At 40.7% G+C, this 20,545-nt stretch overlaps 1 protein-coding gene across 6 annotated transcripts in view; it reads left to right on the top strand.

The window, feature by feature from the left end:
• LOC121418837 (ral GTPase-activating protein subunit alpha-1-like) overlaps positions 1–20,545 on the top strand; it is a 91,282-nt gene that overhangs the window by 42,649 nt on the left and 28,088 nt on the right. For all 6 annotated transcript variants that reach the window (XM_041613009.1, XM_041613013.1, XM_041613011.1 and 3 more), the window contains 13 exons: positions 6,491–6,601; positions 7,151–7,219; positions 7,531–7,656; positions 8,099–8,279; positions 12,046–12,122; positions 12,973–13,176; positions 13,694–13,832; positions 16,434–16,609; positions 16,798–16,979; positions 17,280–17,387; positions 18,028–18,099; positions 18,753–18,876; positions 20,181–20,330. In XM_041613009.1, coding sequence (XP_041468943.1) covers positions 6,491–6,601; positions 7,151–7,219; positions 7,531–7,656; positions 8,099–8,279; positions 12,046–12,122; positions 12,973–13,176; positions 13,694–13,832; positions 16,434–16,609; positions 16,798–16,979; positions 17,280–17,387; positions 18,028–18,099; positions 18,753–18,876; positions 20,181–20,330 — 1,719 coding nt within the window. The remainder of the gene's footprint in view (positions 1–6,490; positions 6,602–7,150; positions 7,220–7,530; positions 7,657–8,098; positions 8,280–12,045; positions 12,123–12,972; positions 13,177–13,693; positions 13,833–16,433; positions 16,610–16,797; positions 16,980–17,279; positions 17,388–18,027; positions 18,100–18,752; positions 18,877–20,180; positions 20,331–20,545) is intronic.

Below are 20,545 nucleotides of genomic sequence, written 5' to 3' on the forward strand. Positions count from 1 at the left end.
ATATTTTATTCACAGGCGGATCTTAAAGCTCAATTCCTTTTCCTTCTGTTCTGAATAAATTTCTTGATTGATATTTTATTCACAGGCGGATCCTAAAGCTCAATTCCTTTTCCTTTCTGTTCTGAATAAAATTCTTGATTAATATTTTATTCACAGACGCTTCGGGGATTGTTTAATTCGGCTTACGCAATTATACCTGATGATTGTTTGGTTATTCAATCCCCCCTAAAAAAAAAAAAAAAAAAAAATTTTTTGTTCTTTACAGGTGGGGTCTCCTTCCTGTTAGAAATTTTTTTTGACCTGTCCCGGAATTGTTTCCTTCGTTCAATTCCCTCTTCCCTCCTAGTCTTATATATTTTTTTATTTCGACAGGCGGGCTCTACGATTCCCTTTGAGGATTTACTGTGTCGTTCTTCCTCTTGGAATCGTTACTAGAGACGTTCCTCCTTCCTCCTGTTCTGAATTTCTTTACCTTTCCACAGGAGGTTACTTTTTTTTTTCTTGGTAATTATCGTAAAATTTCTCTTATCTGGAATTATTTGTCTCTCAATCCCTTTTCTTCCTGCTCTGAAATGCTTGTTTTTGTGTTTCTTCGCAGGTGGAAACTTCGTTCTCTTCTGAACTTGCATTCATTTTTGAATTTTTGTTTCGAATTTTTCCTTCGGGCACAAAAAAGAAAATATAGTAGGGGAACCTTGTAGGAGTTTCTTTTTTCAAAGTCTCCGATCTCCTTTTTATTTTCTTACAGGCAGATACCTAAACTATTCTTAGGTTCTTCTTCCTCCCTACCCCTCCCCTCTTGTTTTGTTCTGTTTGCTCAAACAAACCCCTTTTAGGAGGAGGGAAAGACCACTCCGGTCTCCACTTTTAATCTAAGCGAGATCTTTGTAAAAAAGAAAAAGAAAAATTCTTGTTTTTCCTTTTTCAGGGTAGAGAAAGGTATCTTTGAATGGGACTAACACAGCCCCAGAGGACCTGGTGCCCTCCACGGGGACCGTCCCGATTGCAAGTTACAGAAGTCGGCCGCCTCCAGGCGAGCAGGAGGGACGCCGCGGTGAGCGCCCAGCGGCGGTGAGTATGAGGGTGCGTCGATCAGCATTCCGAATTTGCGGTCGGATGCTAAGAGAAGGAAGGCCGAGACTGTGGTGCCACGGTCTCGGACAAAGGAAAAAGTGGTAGCCAAGGCTTCCAAGCCTAAACTAGGTCCTGCCGCCGCAGCACCCATAGGGCTATGCGACCCACCGGCTACCGGGTCACCAGAAGTCCGGAGGGAGAGTGCGGTTCTCTCCCCCCGGCACAGGTCAGGATCTCTGCCGTATAAGTCGTCCTCCGTTGACAGCATCGGGAGAGATCGCCCAGCCCCTGACCGCGAGAGGCATCACACAGACTGTAACCACAATCTGATCGTGACCACAATCTGACCCCGTCAGATTCGGGTGAAGTTTCGTTGTTGGCGGCCGCCCTGCCAGGGGCGGCAAATCGTAAGAGATCACCCGTGCCTCTTGTGCCTTCTTCTGCTCCGGCCACGCCGGCGGAGCCCGCAAAATAAGAAGAAGAAGAAGAGGTCGAAGGAGAGGTCGGCCAGCCCTGTTGCCATGGGCATTCCTCCTTCAGACCCTCTTATCGGTGGCCAGATGTTACAGTCATACATGTTATGCTGCTATATTCTGCTACCGCGAGAGGCGTCACACATCGGGCTGTGACCACAATCTGACCCCGTCAGATTCGGGTGAAGTTTCATTGTCGGCGGCCGCCCTGCCAGGGGCGGCAAATCGTAAGAAATCACCCGTGCCTCTCATGCCTTCTTCTGCCCCGGCCACGCCGGCGGAGCCCGCAGAAAGAGAAGAAGAAGAAGAGGTCGAAGGAGAGGTTGGCCAGCCCTGCTGCCATGGGCGTTCCTCCTTCAGACCCTTGTGTCGGTGGTCAGATGTTACAGCTATTCATGCTGCTACATTCTGCTACCGCGAGAGGCGTCACACATCAGACTGTGACCACAATCTGACCCCGTCAGATTCGGGTGAAGTTTCGTTGTTGACGGCCGCCCTGCCAGGGGCGGCAAATCGTAAGAAATCACCCGTGCCTCTTGTGCCTTCTTCTGCCCCGGCCACACCGGCGGAGGCCGCGAAGAAGAAGAGGTCGAAGGTGAGGTCGGCCAGCCCTGTTGCCATGGGCGTCCCTCCTTCAGACCCTTGTGTCGGTGGTCAGATGTCACAGCTATTCATGCTGCTACATTCTGCTTTCGAGTAGTGCGGGTTCACCCCACCCTCGACGTCTACTCACCCCGCTGATGCCCCTGAGCATCAAGCGAGACAAGTGGGCAATAACCACCAGACACCCGGGAAATCCTCGAGCGATTCTGTTAAATCGCCAGCCAGTGCACCGACTAACCGGGTGCCCCAAGATCGCGTGTGCTTTCCAGCATTTTCGTCGATCTCAGAGCACGTGTCCCAGCCGACACGCGGGGCCACCCCGGCGCTTACTGGACAACCTCCCGGTTCAGTCCATAGAGCGAGACTCCCTTTACGAGGACAACCCCTATCCCGCGGGCGACTTTTCAGTAAGCGCTCAGGCGCTGCTTGACAAGTATCTACCTCACATCTACCCTCCGAGCGGGGGTATTGATGAAGCAAGGGAGTCCATATTTTCTCGCCCCGCCTCTTCAGGCGCTCCGAGCTCAATCGGCCGAATTGGGGGTCTCGGAGAGTGACGGGGTCGCTCTAGACGAGGCGGCTCCTACGACGAGGAAGCCGCCAGCTCCGTGGGTGTAAACCCACCCCCGCTCTGCTGCTGCCCGGAAGCGCCAGGCTCCGGCGCCGCCGTCTCGAAATTTTCAAGCCTCTCGAGGCTAGCGAGAAGGCAGAGGCAGGGGGGGGGGGCGATTATTATGCAGGTACTCCCGAATTCGCCCTCTACGTCAAGCTCACATACGGCGACGACTCCTTCAGCGGTAACTCTCTCCATTCTTCCCCCTAAGCGGGCCCGTAGATTGGAGGTATGAATCTCTTACATACCGCATGCCGCACTTCTCTCGTGAGAATGTTTGGCTGCTTTGAGAGGACAACCTATCACGTCCGCGGACCGTCCGCCCAGGCGACGGGACCGTCGCTTTTCTGGCCTGAACCTCACTTTCTATTCGAAAGTAAGGGTGCCCTGTCTTACTTAGCTCCTACCCTTGCAACGCCAGAGTCAGGGCTATAGTACAGACACCCGTTCTCCAGCGATCGCCGCTGAAGAGAGGGCGACTCTGATATGAGCACCATCACCGCTCAGCGGTATGTCTCACTATCTCATAGCTCTCCGAGCTTATGAGTATGTATATCGGATCTGAATGTCACGGCGATTAAAAGTTCTCCTGTGCTTAATAATCGCTATGCCTTCACCACCCGGTGCATTATGGTTATGTTAACCTATTTGTCTCGTATTCGGGCGGCTCGTACGAACCCTGCCCGAGCTGCCATCACCGGTCGTCCCCCCGGACACCGCCGGCAGCACCCGCACCGAATACGTGGAAGGAATCAGCTTTTCATATGCTAGATATCCCTCCTGTTGACATTCACAGCTGTTCCCCGAGTCTTTCCCGGTTGGGTAAACATTATCTCGGAGGAAAGTAACCGCCGTACATCTCATGAGATTGTTGGCTATGTACGTGCGTTCAAACTTGTTTAAAGCCCCAGGATTCTCTGTCGGCATTCTATGCCTACTTTCTGGGCACACCCACCGTACCGGGTCGGCGAGTTCACACCAAACTGTACACCGCCAGACCATCGGTCGAGCTCTAACTGTCTATCTTATAGACTGCCCTCTATGTGGGTCAATCTTGCGGGCGTCTCCGCCGCTCCCTCCTTGTGCGGAGTGGTCTACGGTGGATGTCTTTACCGTGCCCGTTAGTCGAATCGGCTTCTTTCTTAGAAATTTTTTCACGGCACACTCGAGTCGCCCCGCATGCTGCTTTCATCCTCCTTCCATGCAAGGCATGTGGCCAGGGTCACCGCACGACCGAGGATGATGTAACAGTGGATGGATGTATGCTTATGCCTTCCTAACCACGATCACTACGACCCGCCTTCTCTCGGGCCGACTGTGGATGAGCCTCTCCATGTAAGTGATTTACTTCACTGGAGTTCTTCTTTTAGAAATTTAGATTCTCATCCCCCGCTGCTTAGGGCTTCATTTTTGCCGCCCCCCGCAGCTTTTTGGAGCTCCTTATCTTACCGATATCGGACTGTTCCACGCTGCCGCAACCGGCGCCGGCGGTGCTCGCTCTTACGATCACCTGAGGAACAGGCCTTGTGACTGTTTTCATAAACAACTGGTTCTCACCGCAGACTGATGGAAATTTTGTGATTACTTCCTCAAGTCTCCTTCGCTTGTTTCTTCAAGCGAGGACTTCGACACTCTTAGCCAGTTTCCGTCCCTAACTTGATAGGACAGGGCCGTTGCTACCTCATTCGATTCCGTTGGGAATGTAACGGTTGAGGTATCATATCTGGCGATGTCTGTTCGTTTAGAGCATCTCTTGATGGTCGTTTACACGTAATATCGTGACAGATTTTTTTTCGCCAGCTCCCTCTGGCGTACACTTGCTGCTGCTAGGGATTCCCCCGCCCAGCGGACAGCCATCGCAGCCTAGCCTCACGGGCTCTCTCGGCGATGGTGGCTTGAGCCAAGCCACCTCTTCCACCGCGGGCACTGCACCCTCAGATGGGTGCTTCAATCAGTATGGGAGAAAGGGGATCCTGAGTTCTCTCTCGATCACTCGGTCTAACACACTTTTGTCGTGATGTGTACCGCGCTGTATCCCTGACACGCCCGGTTGAGCTGTTTTGACCAGACTGCTCTATTCTACATAGGCAACATGTCCGCGGCATTCCTTATTAACAGGATGGCACTCAGTCGCTTTCTCGACCCTTGTCTGCCTTACGAGTGGTTTTCTTCCTTAATCCCTACTCTCCGTCGTTCCTGGTCCCCTTCGGACCGCTAGTAACTTTTTACCACAGCTCTCTATCAGAATTCTGCAGATTTCTGCCCTCACGCATTTGAGACAGATATCGAATTCTGGGCGCTTTCTCCCACGCGGAGGCTTCCCCTACAGAAATTTCCAAGCTTGCGGGAAGCGTGCGACTAGCTTGCGCAAGCTTGCGGCATGCTAGTAACTAGCATGCGGTTAGCTTAATAAGCGTGTGATATGCGTGCAGAGTAATAGTTAAGCGATCTTTTAGCGAGCAGGGACTGTTCGCTAGCATGCACTCGCTTATTAAGCGAGTGCCCTGCTAGTCGCATGCTAGTTACTAGCAAGCGGCACGCTTAAATTTCGGTAGGGGTTCTGAGATATCTCGCCTTCTCAGATTGGTCGATTGATCACTTACTGAGCCTTAAAAAGCTTCAGTTTTCCGATCACGATTCTTGTTGAAATTTTCAACAAATTTCGATTCTTACGCTCTAGTCAACAGGTGATGTTGTTCTCCTGACACTAGGCCGAGGGCCCATGATACTTAGTATTCCTGAGTATACAGGGCATTCCTCTCGAGGACATTTTTGAGGGCCGCCTTTTGGCGCTCAACTAACTCCTTCACTTCTTTCTACTTGAAGGACATTCCGTCCAGCGAGGCGAGATTTGCTGCTTCGGCGCTTAAAGCAGCTGCGGCTTTTTCCCCCTCTCCCTAAATTTCGTTGTTTTTGTTTTTTCTTTTAAAATTTTCTTAGGCTTACAATTGAAAACATGCCTCCCTACGGTTTGAGTCCGTGCTGGTCTAGCAAATCAAGTAGATGTATGGAGTTATTGAAGTAAATTATGAAAATACCTGATTTTCTTATTTACGAGATAACTCATACATCTACTTGATACCCTCCCACCGACCCTCCGCCTTGCGTAGCAACATGTTTCAACGTATGGGCTTGCGAAAGGTGAGGAAGATGGACGCTAGTTGCGCGGTGATCATGGGTAGTAAGCCTGAACGGGAGAGGGCGCGCTCGCGCTTTTTAAATCCTTGGGAGTTCTATTCGGGTATGGCAGTCCAGAGGGCTGAACTAGCAAATCAAGTAGATGTATGAGTTATCTCGTAAATAAGAAAATCAGGTAAGTATTTTCATAATTAAATTTATTTGTGATAATTTTTTAAAAATAATTTCAAATAGATAACTTTTTGTTAAACAAGTACAGAGACATGAAGAAGATGCAATGTGAGATTATTGGAATTACATTAATACATGATTTGTTTTCAACTCTTTATTTTAAGATGTGTAGTGGCAAAATATATTATTATAAAGCAAATGACCTGTCTAATGCCAAATGTTTTCAGTGCCCTAAGTCCTTAGGATTCAATCACAACTCGGAACGGCGACCGACCGATTAGTAGCCTGGTCGACGCCACTCGGTGCCGGGCGAAAGTGGCTAAAAACTCGCCACTCGGTTGTCGAGCAGACTAATTTTGAAGGTTGTGACAGTAGCCTTATTTGAAAACTGATTTGATTCTTTTGTCTGCTTCTGTAGTTTCAGAATAAGTTGGTTGGACAGGTTGCCTGTGATATGCTCTTGGTTATATGTGATCATGCGGAATGGTTGAAGATGCATCTACCAGAAGCTCCAAAGAAGATCATTGAGGTTAGTATCTTCATCAGTATTTTGCATGGAATTCTCTCAAAGAAAAATGACCTTAAACAATAATAAAGTAATTATTTTATATGATTCTACCGTAGAAGGTAGATTTCTACATGCGACAATCGTTTGAATTTAAATGTTAGATATTTCTTTTCACAAATGTGATTGCTAAAGGCTCCTAACAATAACTGCTGTGTCACAACGTGATGAGGTTTGGCACAAGGAATTTTCATAAAGAGTGCAAAAAGTAAAGTCCCATGTTGTGCCTCATGACCCATTCAGGGCCCTGTTGCATAAAATTATCCAATGGTAACTTGCGTGGAATCCTTGATTCTGATTGGCTGTTGATCATCGTTACCATAGTAGTTACCATTGGATGGCAAAGTTACCATAACAGTAACTTTTATGCAACGGGGCCCTGAATTTACATTAAAATATTTCAATAATCCAATTCAAAGTTTGTTTTTAAAGAGAATGGGAAAAATATTAAGTTCTATATTTTAACTTTTATGTATTAAAACCCTTATTTTGTGTTCTTTTCATTTGAAACAGGTTATAGCAATGACAATAGCCAGCTTACTATCTAGTACGGAGATGACTGAACAAGAAGAGGATAAGAAGGTGAATTGTGAATTAGATTTGAAGAAGAAATTTATCTCTATCTGATATTATTAGTTAGATTTTGTATATACATTCATCAATTCATTCATTGATTTATTTAAACCGTGAACAGAACAAGGAATGCAAATACAGTGGTCATTTAAAGGAAAGAGGGCTTTATGGACAGTTTGTGATGAATATGTGTGAAGAACCATTTTGATGTGTTACAGTGTTTATGAAAATAAAATGATCTACTGGTCATGCATGATTTTAAGAGGAGGATATGAAAACACAACTTGAGTTTTATTCTTGATATGTTTGTTTTTTTCCAGTTGATTGTGTCACTGATGTTCTGCCTATCTGAGTGGTGTATATCTATCCCGCTCTCATCTCTTCTTGAAGGAACAGAGAGCAAGTCAAAGAGAGAGGCTAAACCACTCTTACACACAGTATTCAAGGTAAGATTAAGTGTCATACACAATTTTTCCATTCTCTGATCTTGGACCCAGCCTTATTGTGTATGCCATTACTGTAATGTGCATTGTGAATAAAAAGTTTCCCAGTTGCCTTCTCCATAGATGCCACCGGTTCCTCTTTTGCAGCATTTTATCCTGATTTTAAAAATTTAGAAAATATGGCAGGTTTCATGAAAAATACCCTTTTCTCCAAAATCATATTATACACCATTATGCACATGTAGATAGCTAAAAAGTTGAAAATACTTACACCACCCAAAATACTTCTTTTTTATTCTTGATTCTTTTTTTCACTAAGATTAGCATATCTAGTATTTTTTTGTTCATATGAGCACAAAGCCAACATAAAACTTCATTGATTTTCAAGACCAGATTCAGATACCATACAGTTTGTAATTATCCTTGATGTCTCTTCTAATGGCAGGTGTTGCAGATGGCTGTTGACGGTGTACCTACAGAAGGGCCATACTCTATCAACTTCTCTGAGCTAGCATCACCGGACTATGATCCTCATATCAACCTAGACTCTCTCAAGGATGGTAATATCCTACACCATACGCTCAAAAATGCCCCCATGGAATTCTCAGATTATATCTTTGATGAGGGTAAGGACTTTTATGTTTAACAATGAATGTATAGAAGTACAATTGTTAGATGAATGAAAGGGTGGTAGTTTCATTTAGATAAAAGTTGATTGTTTATACACAATCAATTTCTCTATGCTAGTAATGCCAGACTGCAATCCTCAAGTAAACTTGGAATCCCTAAAAATGGTGATATTCTGCACCGTGCCTCAAACTTTCCGTAAGAATTTTCAGATTATATCTTTGATGAAGGTAAATACCTAGAAAAAAAAACACCTTTGAATTTTTTATATTCTTTTTTTTACAAATTTCTGTCCGTTGACGTACAATCACCAGCATCTGGTTGTCGCGTACATGTACGTTTGGGTTTAGGGGGTCAAGCGCTAAACACAGTTAATTTTGGTAGTGTGCTTTGGAGACAAGGGTGTTGATGTCCAAACTTTCAAGTTTGAGTTTGAATACTCCTACGTCTTTAGAATTTCTGACATCCTCAGAGAGAAGGTTCCATTCTGGGATGGTCTTGGGATACAGGGAGTGTCGGTAGCAGTCTTTATTTGTTCTTATAACATTGTATTTGAGAGTTCCCTTTTGTCTTGTTCGATATCTACAACTGGTTGGGTTTTGAGATTGAAGGTGGGCTGATATGTTGGAGGGTACAAATCCATGTGTCTCTTTGTACAAGTTTGTCAGTCTAGCCTTACTTCTGCGGACTTTCAATGTGTCCCACTTTAGTTTTTGTAGCATCTTGGTGACACTAGATTCCCTACTGTAATCCTTCAAAGTGAATCTAGCCGCTCTATGTTGAACCCTTTCTAATTTGTCCTGGTCTGATTTATGTTGTGGATCCCAAACTGCTGCGCAGTATTCCAACCTTGGTCGTATTAGAGATTTGTATGCAATGTCCTTTGTACCAGTACTGCAAGAGTGCAGATTTCTCTTTAAGAGTCCCAACATCCTATTGGCTTTTGATGAGATTTGGTCAATATGACTTGACCAACATAGGTCCCTTGATAACTCCACACCGAGATAGAGATGATGTTGCACTTCTTCTAATGTGACATTACCGAGCCTGTAGCTGATTTGGATTGGTTTTCTCTTATGTGTGATTCTCATTTGAAAACATTAGAGGCATTAAATGACATCTGCCAATCCTTTTCCCATGTAGTTAGTTTATTTAGGTCCCCTTGCAAGATTTCTGTGTCCCTAGTATCATGTATATCTCAGTATACAATACAGTCATCTGCAAAAAGCCGAACATTGGAGTGCATCCCAGAAGGAAGATCGTTGATATATGCGAGGAACAGGAGGGGTCCGAGGACCGTCCCTTGTGGGATGTTACCTCACACTTTTCTGAGGTTTCACCCTGAACGACTACTTGCTGGTGACGATTTGTTAAGAACGAATCAATCCACTGGTGGGTGTTATTGCGAGCCCCTGTGCTATGAAGTTTTCTGAGCAGGCGTTTGTGTGGCACGGAATCGAAGGCCTTACTAAAGTCCATGATGATTAAATCTACCTGACCTCTATTATCCAGAGCCTTGGCTAGGTCATCTGCAAGAGCTGCTAACTGTGTCTCACATGATCGACCCTTGCGGAATCCATGTTGTACATCCGCAAGTACACCATGCTTGTCGTAGTGAGCCATGATGTGATGATGAATAATATGCTCCAGGATCTTACAAGGTATGGAAGTCAGGGATACTGGTCGATAGTTACTGGCCTCACTCCTGTCACCTTTCTTGTAGAGTGGGGTTACATTCGCTTCTCTCCAGACCGAAGGTACGCGTCTAGAGTCCAGGGATTTTTGATAGATCTTCGTTAATACTGGAGCCAATGACGTTGCACACTCCTTTAATATCTTTGCTGGAATGGCATCAGCTCCAGAAGCTTTGTTGGGTTAGATTTTTTTAAAGAGTTTTTCGACCCCCGTCTGTGTAACTATGATGTCAGGCAGATCCGGAACATCAGAATCCTGAATATCTGGAAGATTTGTCAGGTTTTCTTGTGTGAATACTGAACTAAATTGCTTATTCAAAGCATTTGCTTTATCCTTAGGTAATGTGACCTTGACATTATCTACAGACAATGTAGGAACCCCAAGTATTTCCCTCTTGATTGACTTTATGTAGTTCCAGAAGGGCTTTGTGTTATTGGTTTGAAGTGAGCCACCAATAATGTCCTCCATATAATTGTTTCTAGCTCTTCTTATCTCTCTGTGCTCCTCCGTAGGAGTGTAAACTCTTTCCAATCCACTGCGAAACCGCTCTTCTTAGCTTTCTTGTAAAGCCTCTTTTTTTGTGGAGGTTTGCTTAATGGTATGACTGATCCACGGCAACTTCCATCTTGAAGAAGTCATTTTAGAAGGAATGCAACTTGTCATCGCCTCTCCGATCACTTGGTTGAACTCCCGAACCAGCTCATCGATGTCTTTGTCCCGGACGTACTCCGGAGATAACTTAGTGTTGAAAGCAGCAAGACGATCGTCTATGCCTGGAAAATTAGCTCTCTTATATAAGTAGATTTTACGTTTAATTGGTCTGCTTAACTTAGGCTTCGCCATGATGTTAACAACAACTTCATCGTGATCACTTATTCCTGGAATAATTTCTATGTTTGATACAAAAGATGGTGAGTTTGTAAAACATAGGTCAAGAACATTATTGAGCCTAGTTGGTTTGTTGATCATTTGAAAGAGATTATAGTCCAAAGCCATGTCAACCATCGCCTTGCTTGGACCAGGGTAAGAACCTCCTGGGACAAATCTAAAGTTCTCCCAATCCACATCAGGAAGATTGAAATCACCCAACAGCCAAATTGAAGCTTGCTGCGGAATTTTACTCAGTGGAAGGTCCAAAAGTTTGATGTAATCAGCATTTGTAGTCTGCGATCTATAAAAAGCCCCTATATAAAGTGGAGTGGTTGACTTGATATGAATGCTAATCCAAATACTCTCGCTGTCAGTTGCTAAGCTTCGTTCCTCTTGTAATACTTGTAATAGAGAGGATGGAGTTGGTGGATGAATTTAAAATCAACACCAGCATTATCACTTTTGGTTAAAACTCATAATTTTTCATAAAATTTAGGTATCCTAGTAAAATATTACACTACTTATGACTTATTGAAAGCATGTTGAAATTTATGATATTTTTGAAGTAATAGCAAATTTACAATTACTTGCACGGCATATGCTTGATTTCGGGAACGAAAATAGACTTGCAATTGATCACAATTTTCTGCAATGCCCCTTTAGTAATTCATCCCGCACTCAAATGCTTGTTTAGCTCACCTAACCAGCTCTACTTTCCCCTATGACAATTACAAAAAATTGCTGGGATTGCTTTGTGAACCTGTTTTCATTGCCAGGAGATGCTGTGAGAAAATGTTTGCATGACTTGTGTATCATGCCCCTAAATTTCTACCAGTAGATAATGAGTGATGACAACACTGCTCCATATACCAATCCAACAACCCTTGCCCTCATAACAATAGGATACTTTTGTAAGCATAATTTTAAAGTGGAATGAAAAGTTTGTGGATTGGTATACAAAAACAAGTGAGCCCTATGTTTGTATCCTATACATTGCCCTGAAAATACAGATGGGTCTAGTTCATTTAATTTCATCATAGTTCATTTAATTTCATCATAGTTCATTCAAATTCATCATAGTTCATTCAAATTCATCACAGTTCATTCAATTTCAAGGCAAATAGAAGAGAAGAGTGGGAGTTTGAGTAAATTAGCTTAGAGTTCATGAGTGGTATGATGTGTTGTATTGTTTTATTCCAGGTGAATCTCAATCCCAATCTACATATCAAGTGCAATCTTCATTTTCATCAGAACTCACAAGACTAACAGCCAGAACGGTGAGTCAACCCTTTACACATTCATTATGTGTGATGTGTTACTGTCACCCTTGAACAATAAGTTGATCGTCTTGACCACTCTAATTCATAGTTTTAAGAACAACTTATTGAAAATGATGATGATGGTGATGATGATGATGATGGTGATGATGACGATGCTGATGGTGGTGGTGGTGGTGGTGGTGATAATGATGATGATGGTGATGATGATGGTGGTGGTGGTGGTGATGATGATGATGATGGTGGTGATGATGATGATGATGGTGGTGATGATGATGATTATGATGATAATGCAACTGCTATCATACTCATATCCACTCTGAAGAGTGCTCAAGTTGCTTATTGTTATTACCCTGGTTGTAGTCAGCCACCTTCCAGGCACAACAATAGCTGTATCATAGTTAGGGTTTTGAACGGCCAAATCAGTCACATAACCATTACTGATTAATATAACATGACTCTAACAGTTTTTCTACATGTAGTTTTTTAGCACCTTTGGCTTTAATTCAGTGCAAAAGTTATTGGCTTTATTCAAACCATTAGATAGCCCAAGCTATAATATCACTGTACGACAGAATTGACTCCAAATGCAAATTTTCCCTTATTTAGTTGTATTCCTAACAAATGTACACTCAAGATTTGTGCTAATAATGTATGTGCTAAATCTGTGCTTTACTTTATGTGGTATCTGCTTTATTGCAGATACCACTTTACACCACAATTTGTCATTGACATTCACTGACAATGTTACAAGCTACTGAAATCTTTGCATCTGATTGGCTGATTGCAAGTTTGTCAGTGAAATTGATAACAAGTTACTTCATGAAACCTTCCCCTGTTTATATCTTAGGTCCTTACACAGTTGATTGACAAGCTGAACCACTTTCCTCTTGGTGGGGGACCAGCTTGTGTTACGTCACTCGTGAATGAGGTTGATGACCTCCCAAACTTTGACACAGATGACATCACGCCACGTCTCTTTGAGGCAGAAAATGTGCAATTCTTCATATACAATGATGCTGCCTTGATCACCCTGATACAGATTCCACCATTGGTGAGTTTGGTCTGCAGACGCCTATTCTATGCAATGTTGATTTGAGGAAACAAGCCTTCAAAACATGCAGAAAGAGGAATTAAAAAAAAGCTTCTGAACATCACTTGACAAAAAGATAGATTGCATGTGACTTTGTTTGCTATTTGAATTAGGCATTTCCTTGAAGGAAACCAATTTGCATTTTTTAAGTAGGAAATATGATATGAGGGTCGGTTTTAAAAGGAGATGTAAGTGTTCACCTGGGAAAAAATATTTGGGGGCAACTGGTATATTCCCATTCTGTCACAGCAAAGTGAAAATGTATATAGAAGTTTAAAGCTCTTGCTTATTACAAGGGCTCTTTTATCTTTTATTGGGGGGGGGGGTTAGGGTCGCCCTTTGCCCGCTTTTTTTTGCCTTGTTTTGGCTTGTGTTTGAATGGAATTGAACCAAATTTGAATTTAGAAATATAGATCGGGAAATGTAAAGAATACATTCATTCTCCACTAATTTAAAAAAAAAATCTTTAATTCTGTAGGATGACGGATCTGAGTCGCAACTTTCCCTAGCCACATCAGACTTGAGAGCTATCATAAGGAATGTATCAGGGAAGTTTGCATGGGATGGGAGGATCATCTATGGGCCGGCTGACTGCAAGGCTAAACCAACAAGACTAGGTAAGAGTCTTATTTGATCCAAGAAACGCAGTTACCATTTGGGTTCACTGTCTGTCAGTTTGTTGGAATTGCCATTCGGTCTAATCAAAACTTTCTCATTTCCACTTTGGCTGATTGTCATTTAGTCTCATTAGGTGCCATTCTACTATAGGCTGGGTTATTCTGTTGTTGTAATGTATATTTTTAACAGTTGTCATGTTGGTGTATGAAAGCAGTAATGAGCAAAAGCCCACTAATTGGGAATCTCATTCCTAATATATAATATTTTGTTTGTCTGAAAACAGAATTTTATTTCTTTCCATTTCATTGCTGTAATATTAAATCTTCTATTCTATAAATTCACAGAATTGGATATGAGAACTTGGGGCATTCTGGTCTCCTGGGTTATTTTTAAATAATATTTTGTGTCATAAAACTGAATTTGGAAGATGGAAAAAAAAATGAAGCAAAAAATAATGTGTCAACTGTTCAGAAAGTCACCTTCTGGAAATGTACCATCAAGCAATGCAGAAATTAACTATCAATTAAAAAGCTCTGATTGTAGAATGTAATGTACAAGCAAATAATCAATTAATAATGAAATCAACAAGAAATCTACCACAATAGCGTCTTCCCACATTCCACCTGTCAATCAAACTGAAATTTACCCTCAGACATGAAGTAATTTACATCCATAATCCTCTCCACATCCTGTGTAATGTACACTGAATCTGTAAACAAGGAGGAATCCAGGTCACAGTTTGCCTTGTGAAAATCAGTTGTGTAGTGGTAATCAATTTGGCAAAGGCTTCTACAGTGTGATTTCACCTGATTTAAAAGGGTGCTGTCTATTGTAGGCACTGCATGAACATGTGTATTTGTTGTAAGAAATTTATGAAATCACTGTATCCCTATGTTATTATTCAGATTTTTATCAATATTTGTTCACACTTTCAGCATGATTAACACAAAGCAATGATATGATATGACAATGGCATGACTCAGTCAATATTTTATTTCATATACTGTAAAAGTGGAAAGATTCGCGGTGTGGAAATTTTCGCGCATTTCGCGGCAAGATCGGCGAGTGCGAATTTAAAAACACGCGAATTAATGAGCGTCTATTTTAATCCAAGTTTTGAAACACGGTTCAATTGCGTGTATCGTTATGGTAAAGAGATTGCATAATTTGATCTAAAGATGGCGGCATTTACGCAAGCAAGCTTGAGCTCCATTGCTCCAATATCATGTGCATCGCAAGAATTTCTAAAAAGCAATGCCATCATTTTTTTAACAGTCGCAGATCGGTATTTAAATTATGATTTTGGTTGAAATATAAATTGCTTTTGCTGTTTAATTGGTGAGTGTTTAGATCTGTTTAGTTTTTGAGAAGACGTTGGGTTGATCGCCCGTGTTTGTTGATTGATCCCATGCACTTTTAATAGCCGTAATCCCCCCGGTCCTTCCCGGTGCTCGGCCGTCCGTACCACTACCAGGCCAGCAGCTAGCAGCGCCTCCGTTTTGCCTTTCCCAATGTCCGCACCGCAAAGAAAAGTTGCGCTAAATGTCACAAAAGCTCATAATTAGATCAAAACAATGCTGAATTATGCCGCCCTAGAGCTAAAATTATGATTAGAAAATACAATTTCGTTGCTAAAATTTTAATTAAAACCATTCAAAGATGGCAAGGAAGTGACTTTGTGACTATGGAGTGTGCAGCGCGAATTTAAAAACCCGCGAATATGTTTTGAAGCCGCCAAGCGCGAAAAATTAATCCTGCGAATATAACAGCGTTTACAGTAGATTAAGTGCGTAGTTGCATATTTAGTGAGTGAACGTTTGGAATTACATAATAACTTATAATAGTTGTAAATAACAGACCAAAATATGAAAGAGTAGTGGCATATTGAATAATTTATCGATGATAAAGTGTTTTGTGCATATCTCAATGATACAACGTGATGATTTGTTATCACACTCCATAGATATGTGCTTCTCTCCAGTGTGCCTCACAACTTTCTCAGTTTTGCTGCGTAGTCAACCAAGAATAAAAAAAAACAAGAACAAAAACTATCTGGTGTTATGGGACACATCTTAGATTAACATTTATGTCATATCAAAATTAATTTGATTTTATCTGCAAATGAGAAACAAATTTGAATTATCATATGGTTATGAACAACACCATGAGTTTCATTATGAAATGTGGAGATAAATGAAAGCATTGTTATGGATCAGATGATTACAAAAAACTTTGTTCTAAGTTTTCATTTGTCATGTAGTTTTATTTCAATTTTTCACAATAAAAAAATAGGGAAATGGGTCTCTAAGGTTAGAATAAAGGTTGGCCTTAATGTTTTTTTTTCTTCAAAATGTCCAAGTGGGGCCTCAAAAAATAGTTAAGAAGCACTGCCTCATATATTTCCATTATACCCTTAAGAAATTCAGCACAATTCTTTCAAAAGTTTGATGCAACAGACCCCAGATGGACTGTTTTAATTTAGATGGCACCCGAGTCTCAAAAGCTTTCTGCTGATCAAATAAGAATCATCATTATTTACATATCTCCTCCTGTGAAGCACTAACTGTAATTCTAATGATATTATTCTTGAACAATCCCAGTAACAAGAGAGAAGCCACCTGTTGCCCCTCCTCCTGATGATCAGGTAGACTCTGTATTCTGGATGGCACCCAAATCTCGGAAGCTCTCTGTTGATATCATCACCAACAACAAGAAATCCAGGAGTACTGTACCATCATGGCAAGAAGAAGGAGACTCTTTAGATGTACTCAATGAGGTGGGTGTCTTTTTTTTTTTACTTGTATCTACCAGAATATAGTTGTTGCATAGTTTATTTTTTGTAGTATTTATTACATGTAATTATTTATTCAGTACTTTAAAGTTTATGAAGACAAATGGATAAAGTTGTTTTGATAGAAGATTAGCTGTTTAAGAATTCTCAATATTTTGGTATTTTTGTTTCAGCTGGAGCAATACATTGGCTTCACCAGCCCTGAGTGTTTGCTTCGACCGGGGATTCCCCTCAACTTTCCCTTCCCAGCACCAATAGACATGTGTAGTGATATGGAGACCTATGCCAGGGGTGCCTTGCTCAAACAGTGCGACAAGGAGGCTGAATATGTGGAGCGATATGGGGAGGTAGAAAGGTATGAATAAAGCTATGGATCCCTTGATTCTACATCGGGAACAATGTTGTATGAAAATATCTAGAATGTTTTTGGTTTGGTTGGTTAGTTTATTGGTTTGTTGGCAGATAAGTTTGTTTGGTTGGTTAATTGATGGCTAGTAAGTTTGTGTTTGTGCAGGTGGTGAGGTATGCAGTTGGTTATTTTATTACATTTCTGTCTATGTTGTTGGTAAGTAAATAGATTGGTTGATTTTATGTTTGGTTTGATACATGTACATGAGAATTGTTAACCATGATTGCTTTGTTTTACTTTTTGCAGCATGGTTGCTGAAGAATGCTGGCAAACTGCTCACAAAGATCCAGAGTCTCAGTTCTACCTATGTCGGCAGCTGGTTAGCCAACTAGGACTAATGAACTGGGATAAGAGGTACATATATCTTGTTTGTTTCTAATATGTATGATTTATGATACAAGTAAATGATTTATGATCAAAACATTGTGTCATTAAGAAGTATTTTCAAATGATAAATCAAATAGAAAGAATGATACTAATTCCATTTTTGTGTTATGTATACCATTTAGAAAATAACCATTCTTTATCTTCTTGAAATTTCTGTGAGAACAAAGATAAATCCTGGTTCATATTTAACCAATGGTGTGATGGATGTTTATAGTATATGATTTTATCTTTAAGATGTATGTTTTTACTGAGAAATATACATATTAGCATAACATTCTCTTTGAAATTATTTTTATTAAATTAATGTAGTGTAATCTATCTATGAAAGGGGTGTCATGTTATGTAAACACTTGAAAATAAGTGAACATGAATTTCATGTGGTCCATGTCAATGTTGTATACCTTATTTCCATTTATCACTAGGATTGTATAGGATTATTGTATATGCATGTTTTTTTTCACTACATATTTTTTGGCTGGCCTACTGAGGCAAATGAGCTTTTGCGTTGTGTCAGCATGAATTTGCTTGCATAAATTTACCATTCCAGAATAATTGCAATTGTTTATCTTTTTTGTTTATTTGTCCTTTCTCAAATTCTCTATTTAAGGGATGAAGTTGACATTGTGAAGAAGAATGAACAGTTTGCTAGAGAACTCAAGAACCTTGACTCCAGGCAATGGTATGCATACAATACTGCTTCTTTTGTATCTGTCACTATTGAACAATCTAAGGATACCTCTGTATTATAATTTAAACATTAATCATAATGGAAGAAGGTTTTATTATTACAACTTTAAAATTCACTTTTTTATCTTGAATTCATCATCAACATAATAAAACTTGTCATTATTTTAGCATCCTTTGTGGAGTGGGTGAAACGTATAACTTAAGCGAAGTGAAAATTTCAAAAGATAATTTATTGTTATTGATATTTGGTTTCATACCAGTTGGTTAATAAACAAACCATTCAAATCATGCCTTAATTAAATAAGTCCCAAGAAATATACTGTTACTTCACACAGACCCTGAAAATATGTTCCTTTATGTTCTGAGTAATCAACAGAGATAGTGAAATAGAAATTATAGCATTATAAACTCTCTTGTTTGAGAAAAACTTGTCAAAGGAAAAGGATAAAATTTCAAAGACTGTGATATCTGGGTTGCTTCAGAGGAGTTTAGCATAAAGAGATATATTGAATATTTATCATCGATTATAACTTTTTGTACATGGTTTGCCATCGAATCCCAATCGTGTTTAATTGTATTATTGCTTGTAACTTTTATGTAACAAGGTTTACAAATAGTAATTATTCACTTGATACTTTTTTTTAGCCGGGAGACTCACAAGATAGCAGTGCTGTACGTGGCAGAGGGCCAGGAGGATAAACAATCCGTTCTGTCTAACAGTGGAGGAAGCAATGCCTATGAGAACTTCATCTCTGGATTGGGATGGGAGGTAAAAAATCTTGAATTCAAAAGAAAAATGATGGTTGCTTGTACAGCGCTATTCGTTGCCTTTGCTTGGTTTTTATAAACTTTCTTTGTAAACATCCCTACCTTCAACATTTCAGACAGCCCAGACAATTACCATGATAATTTGCCATTGAAGGTTCTCTTTAACGAGTCAAAATAGACAATTCAGGGTTCAGAATTTACAGAATGATTTTTTAAAGGTTTCTCTGATAATTTATTAAATGAAATCATACAATTCAATCAAATCAAAGATGCACATATTTTGTAAGATCATTTTTTTCTGACTGCTGAAAGAATCAATAGGTCTTGGACAGTAATCAAGCTTTATGCTTAATGTAATATCACACTCCAAACCCTTTATTCTCTGAAATTCTTCACTGGACCAAGAAGTTACAAGGGTTGTTATTCACAATTGCACCAAGCTTTATGTAAATTTCAAAGTTTTAGGATATAGGTATTGCTTTTTCCTAGTGTTTAGAAAACTCAAATTCCTTAGCCATCCTATTGTGGGTTTTGAGTATTTTTGCTTCCTTTCCATTAAGTTGTTCAAAAAAAAATTTTGGAATGCAAAATATGCACAATCTGTTATGCATGCGATCAGTAGCTCAGAATGATGGATGCCTTTCCCATCAGCTATCATGGAAGTGCTTGTGAATGCTCAATATCCTGTCCTTACTACTTAAATGCGATTACAAGACTTTACGACTATGCAGTGCCTATTAACATACAATACTCTGCTCTTACTGCCTGTGCAGTTACAGGACATTATGATCTTTACATGTCGGGGAAACTGAATTAGTAATAATTTCTAAGTGCATAACATAAAATAAGCTATCATTAAAGTTTGTATAAAATAGGAAAATCCTTGCCATTGCTATTTGTATTGAGAAACTGATATAACCATGGCATACTATTAGATAGGTGTATTTCGAAAGTGCCTAGATATAGACAAGTCCAGCCCTTTCTTTCTGTGTATATTTTAATGGCTAGTAGACTTGTAATATCTGTAGTTTTTGTGCTGCCAATCAAATATTTATTAATTAGATTTTCCTTTGCCCTTCTGTGGTACAAATAACTCCTGATTGTTTTCCTGTGTCATGTTCGACTAAAAACCTTTTGGCTGTCTTTGGAGGCATATCAAGGTAACATCTTGTTGTTGACCTTCACCCACATGTATACTATTATCCAATCATGTTCTAGGATTTCATTAGTTTATGAACAAATGTCTGAAAACCAAGACTGTGTGCGTCATGATACACCCCTTGATTATTATTTTTTTTTACGAAGGTTGACTTGAGCACCCACCCAGGTTTCATGGGAGGCCTGCAGAAGAATGGGAGCACAGGTGAGACTGCACCTTACTATGCTACCTCTACAACCGAGGTCATCTTTCATGTCTCTACAAGGATGCCATCAGGAACAGACCTCAACAAGAAGGTGGGTGTACTTGGTCTACTGGGGCTGTTTCACAAAGAATTACATGTGATGTAGAGTCATGCTTACTGGCCAACGGGTTCATGTAAATCTTTACACATTGGTGATTATGCAGTCTATGTTGACTTGAGCATTATTCTGTAGTGTCAACATGAAATTACAAAAAAAAAAGGTTATATACTAGTAACTTTATCAGGAAATGGTAACTTTCTTGGCTG

The sequence above is a fragment of the Lytechinus variegatus genome, chromosome 7 (genome assembly GCF_018143015.1).
Source record: "Lytechinus variegatus isolate NC3 chromosome 7, Lvar_3.0, whole genome shotgun sequence".
Taxonomy (NCBI): Eukaryota; Metazoa; Echinodermata; class Echinoidea; order Temnopleuroida; family Toxopneustidae; genus Lytechinus; species Lytechinus variegatus.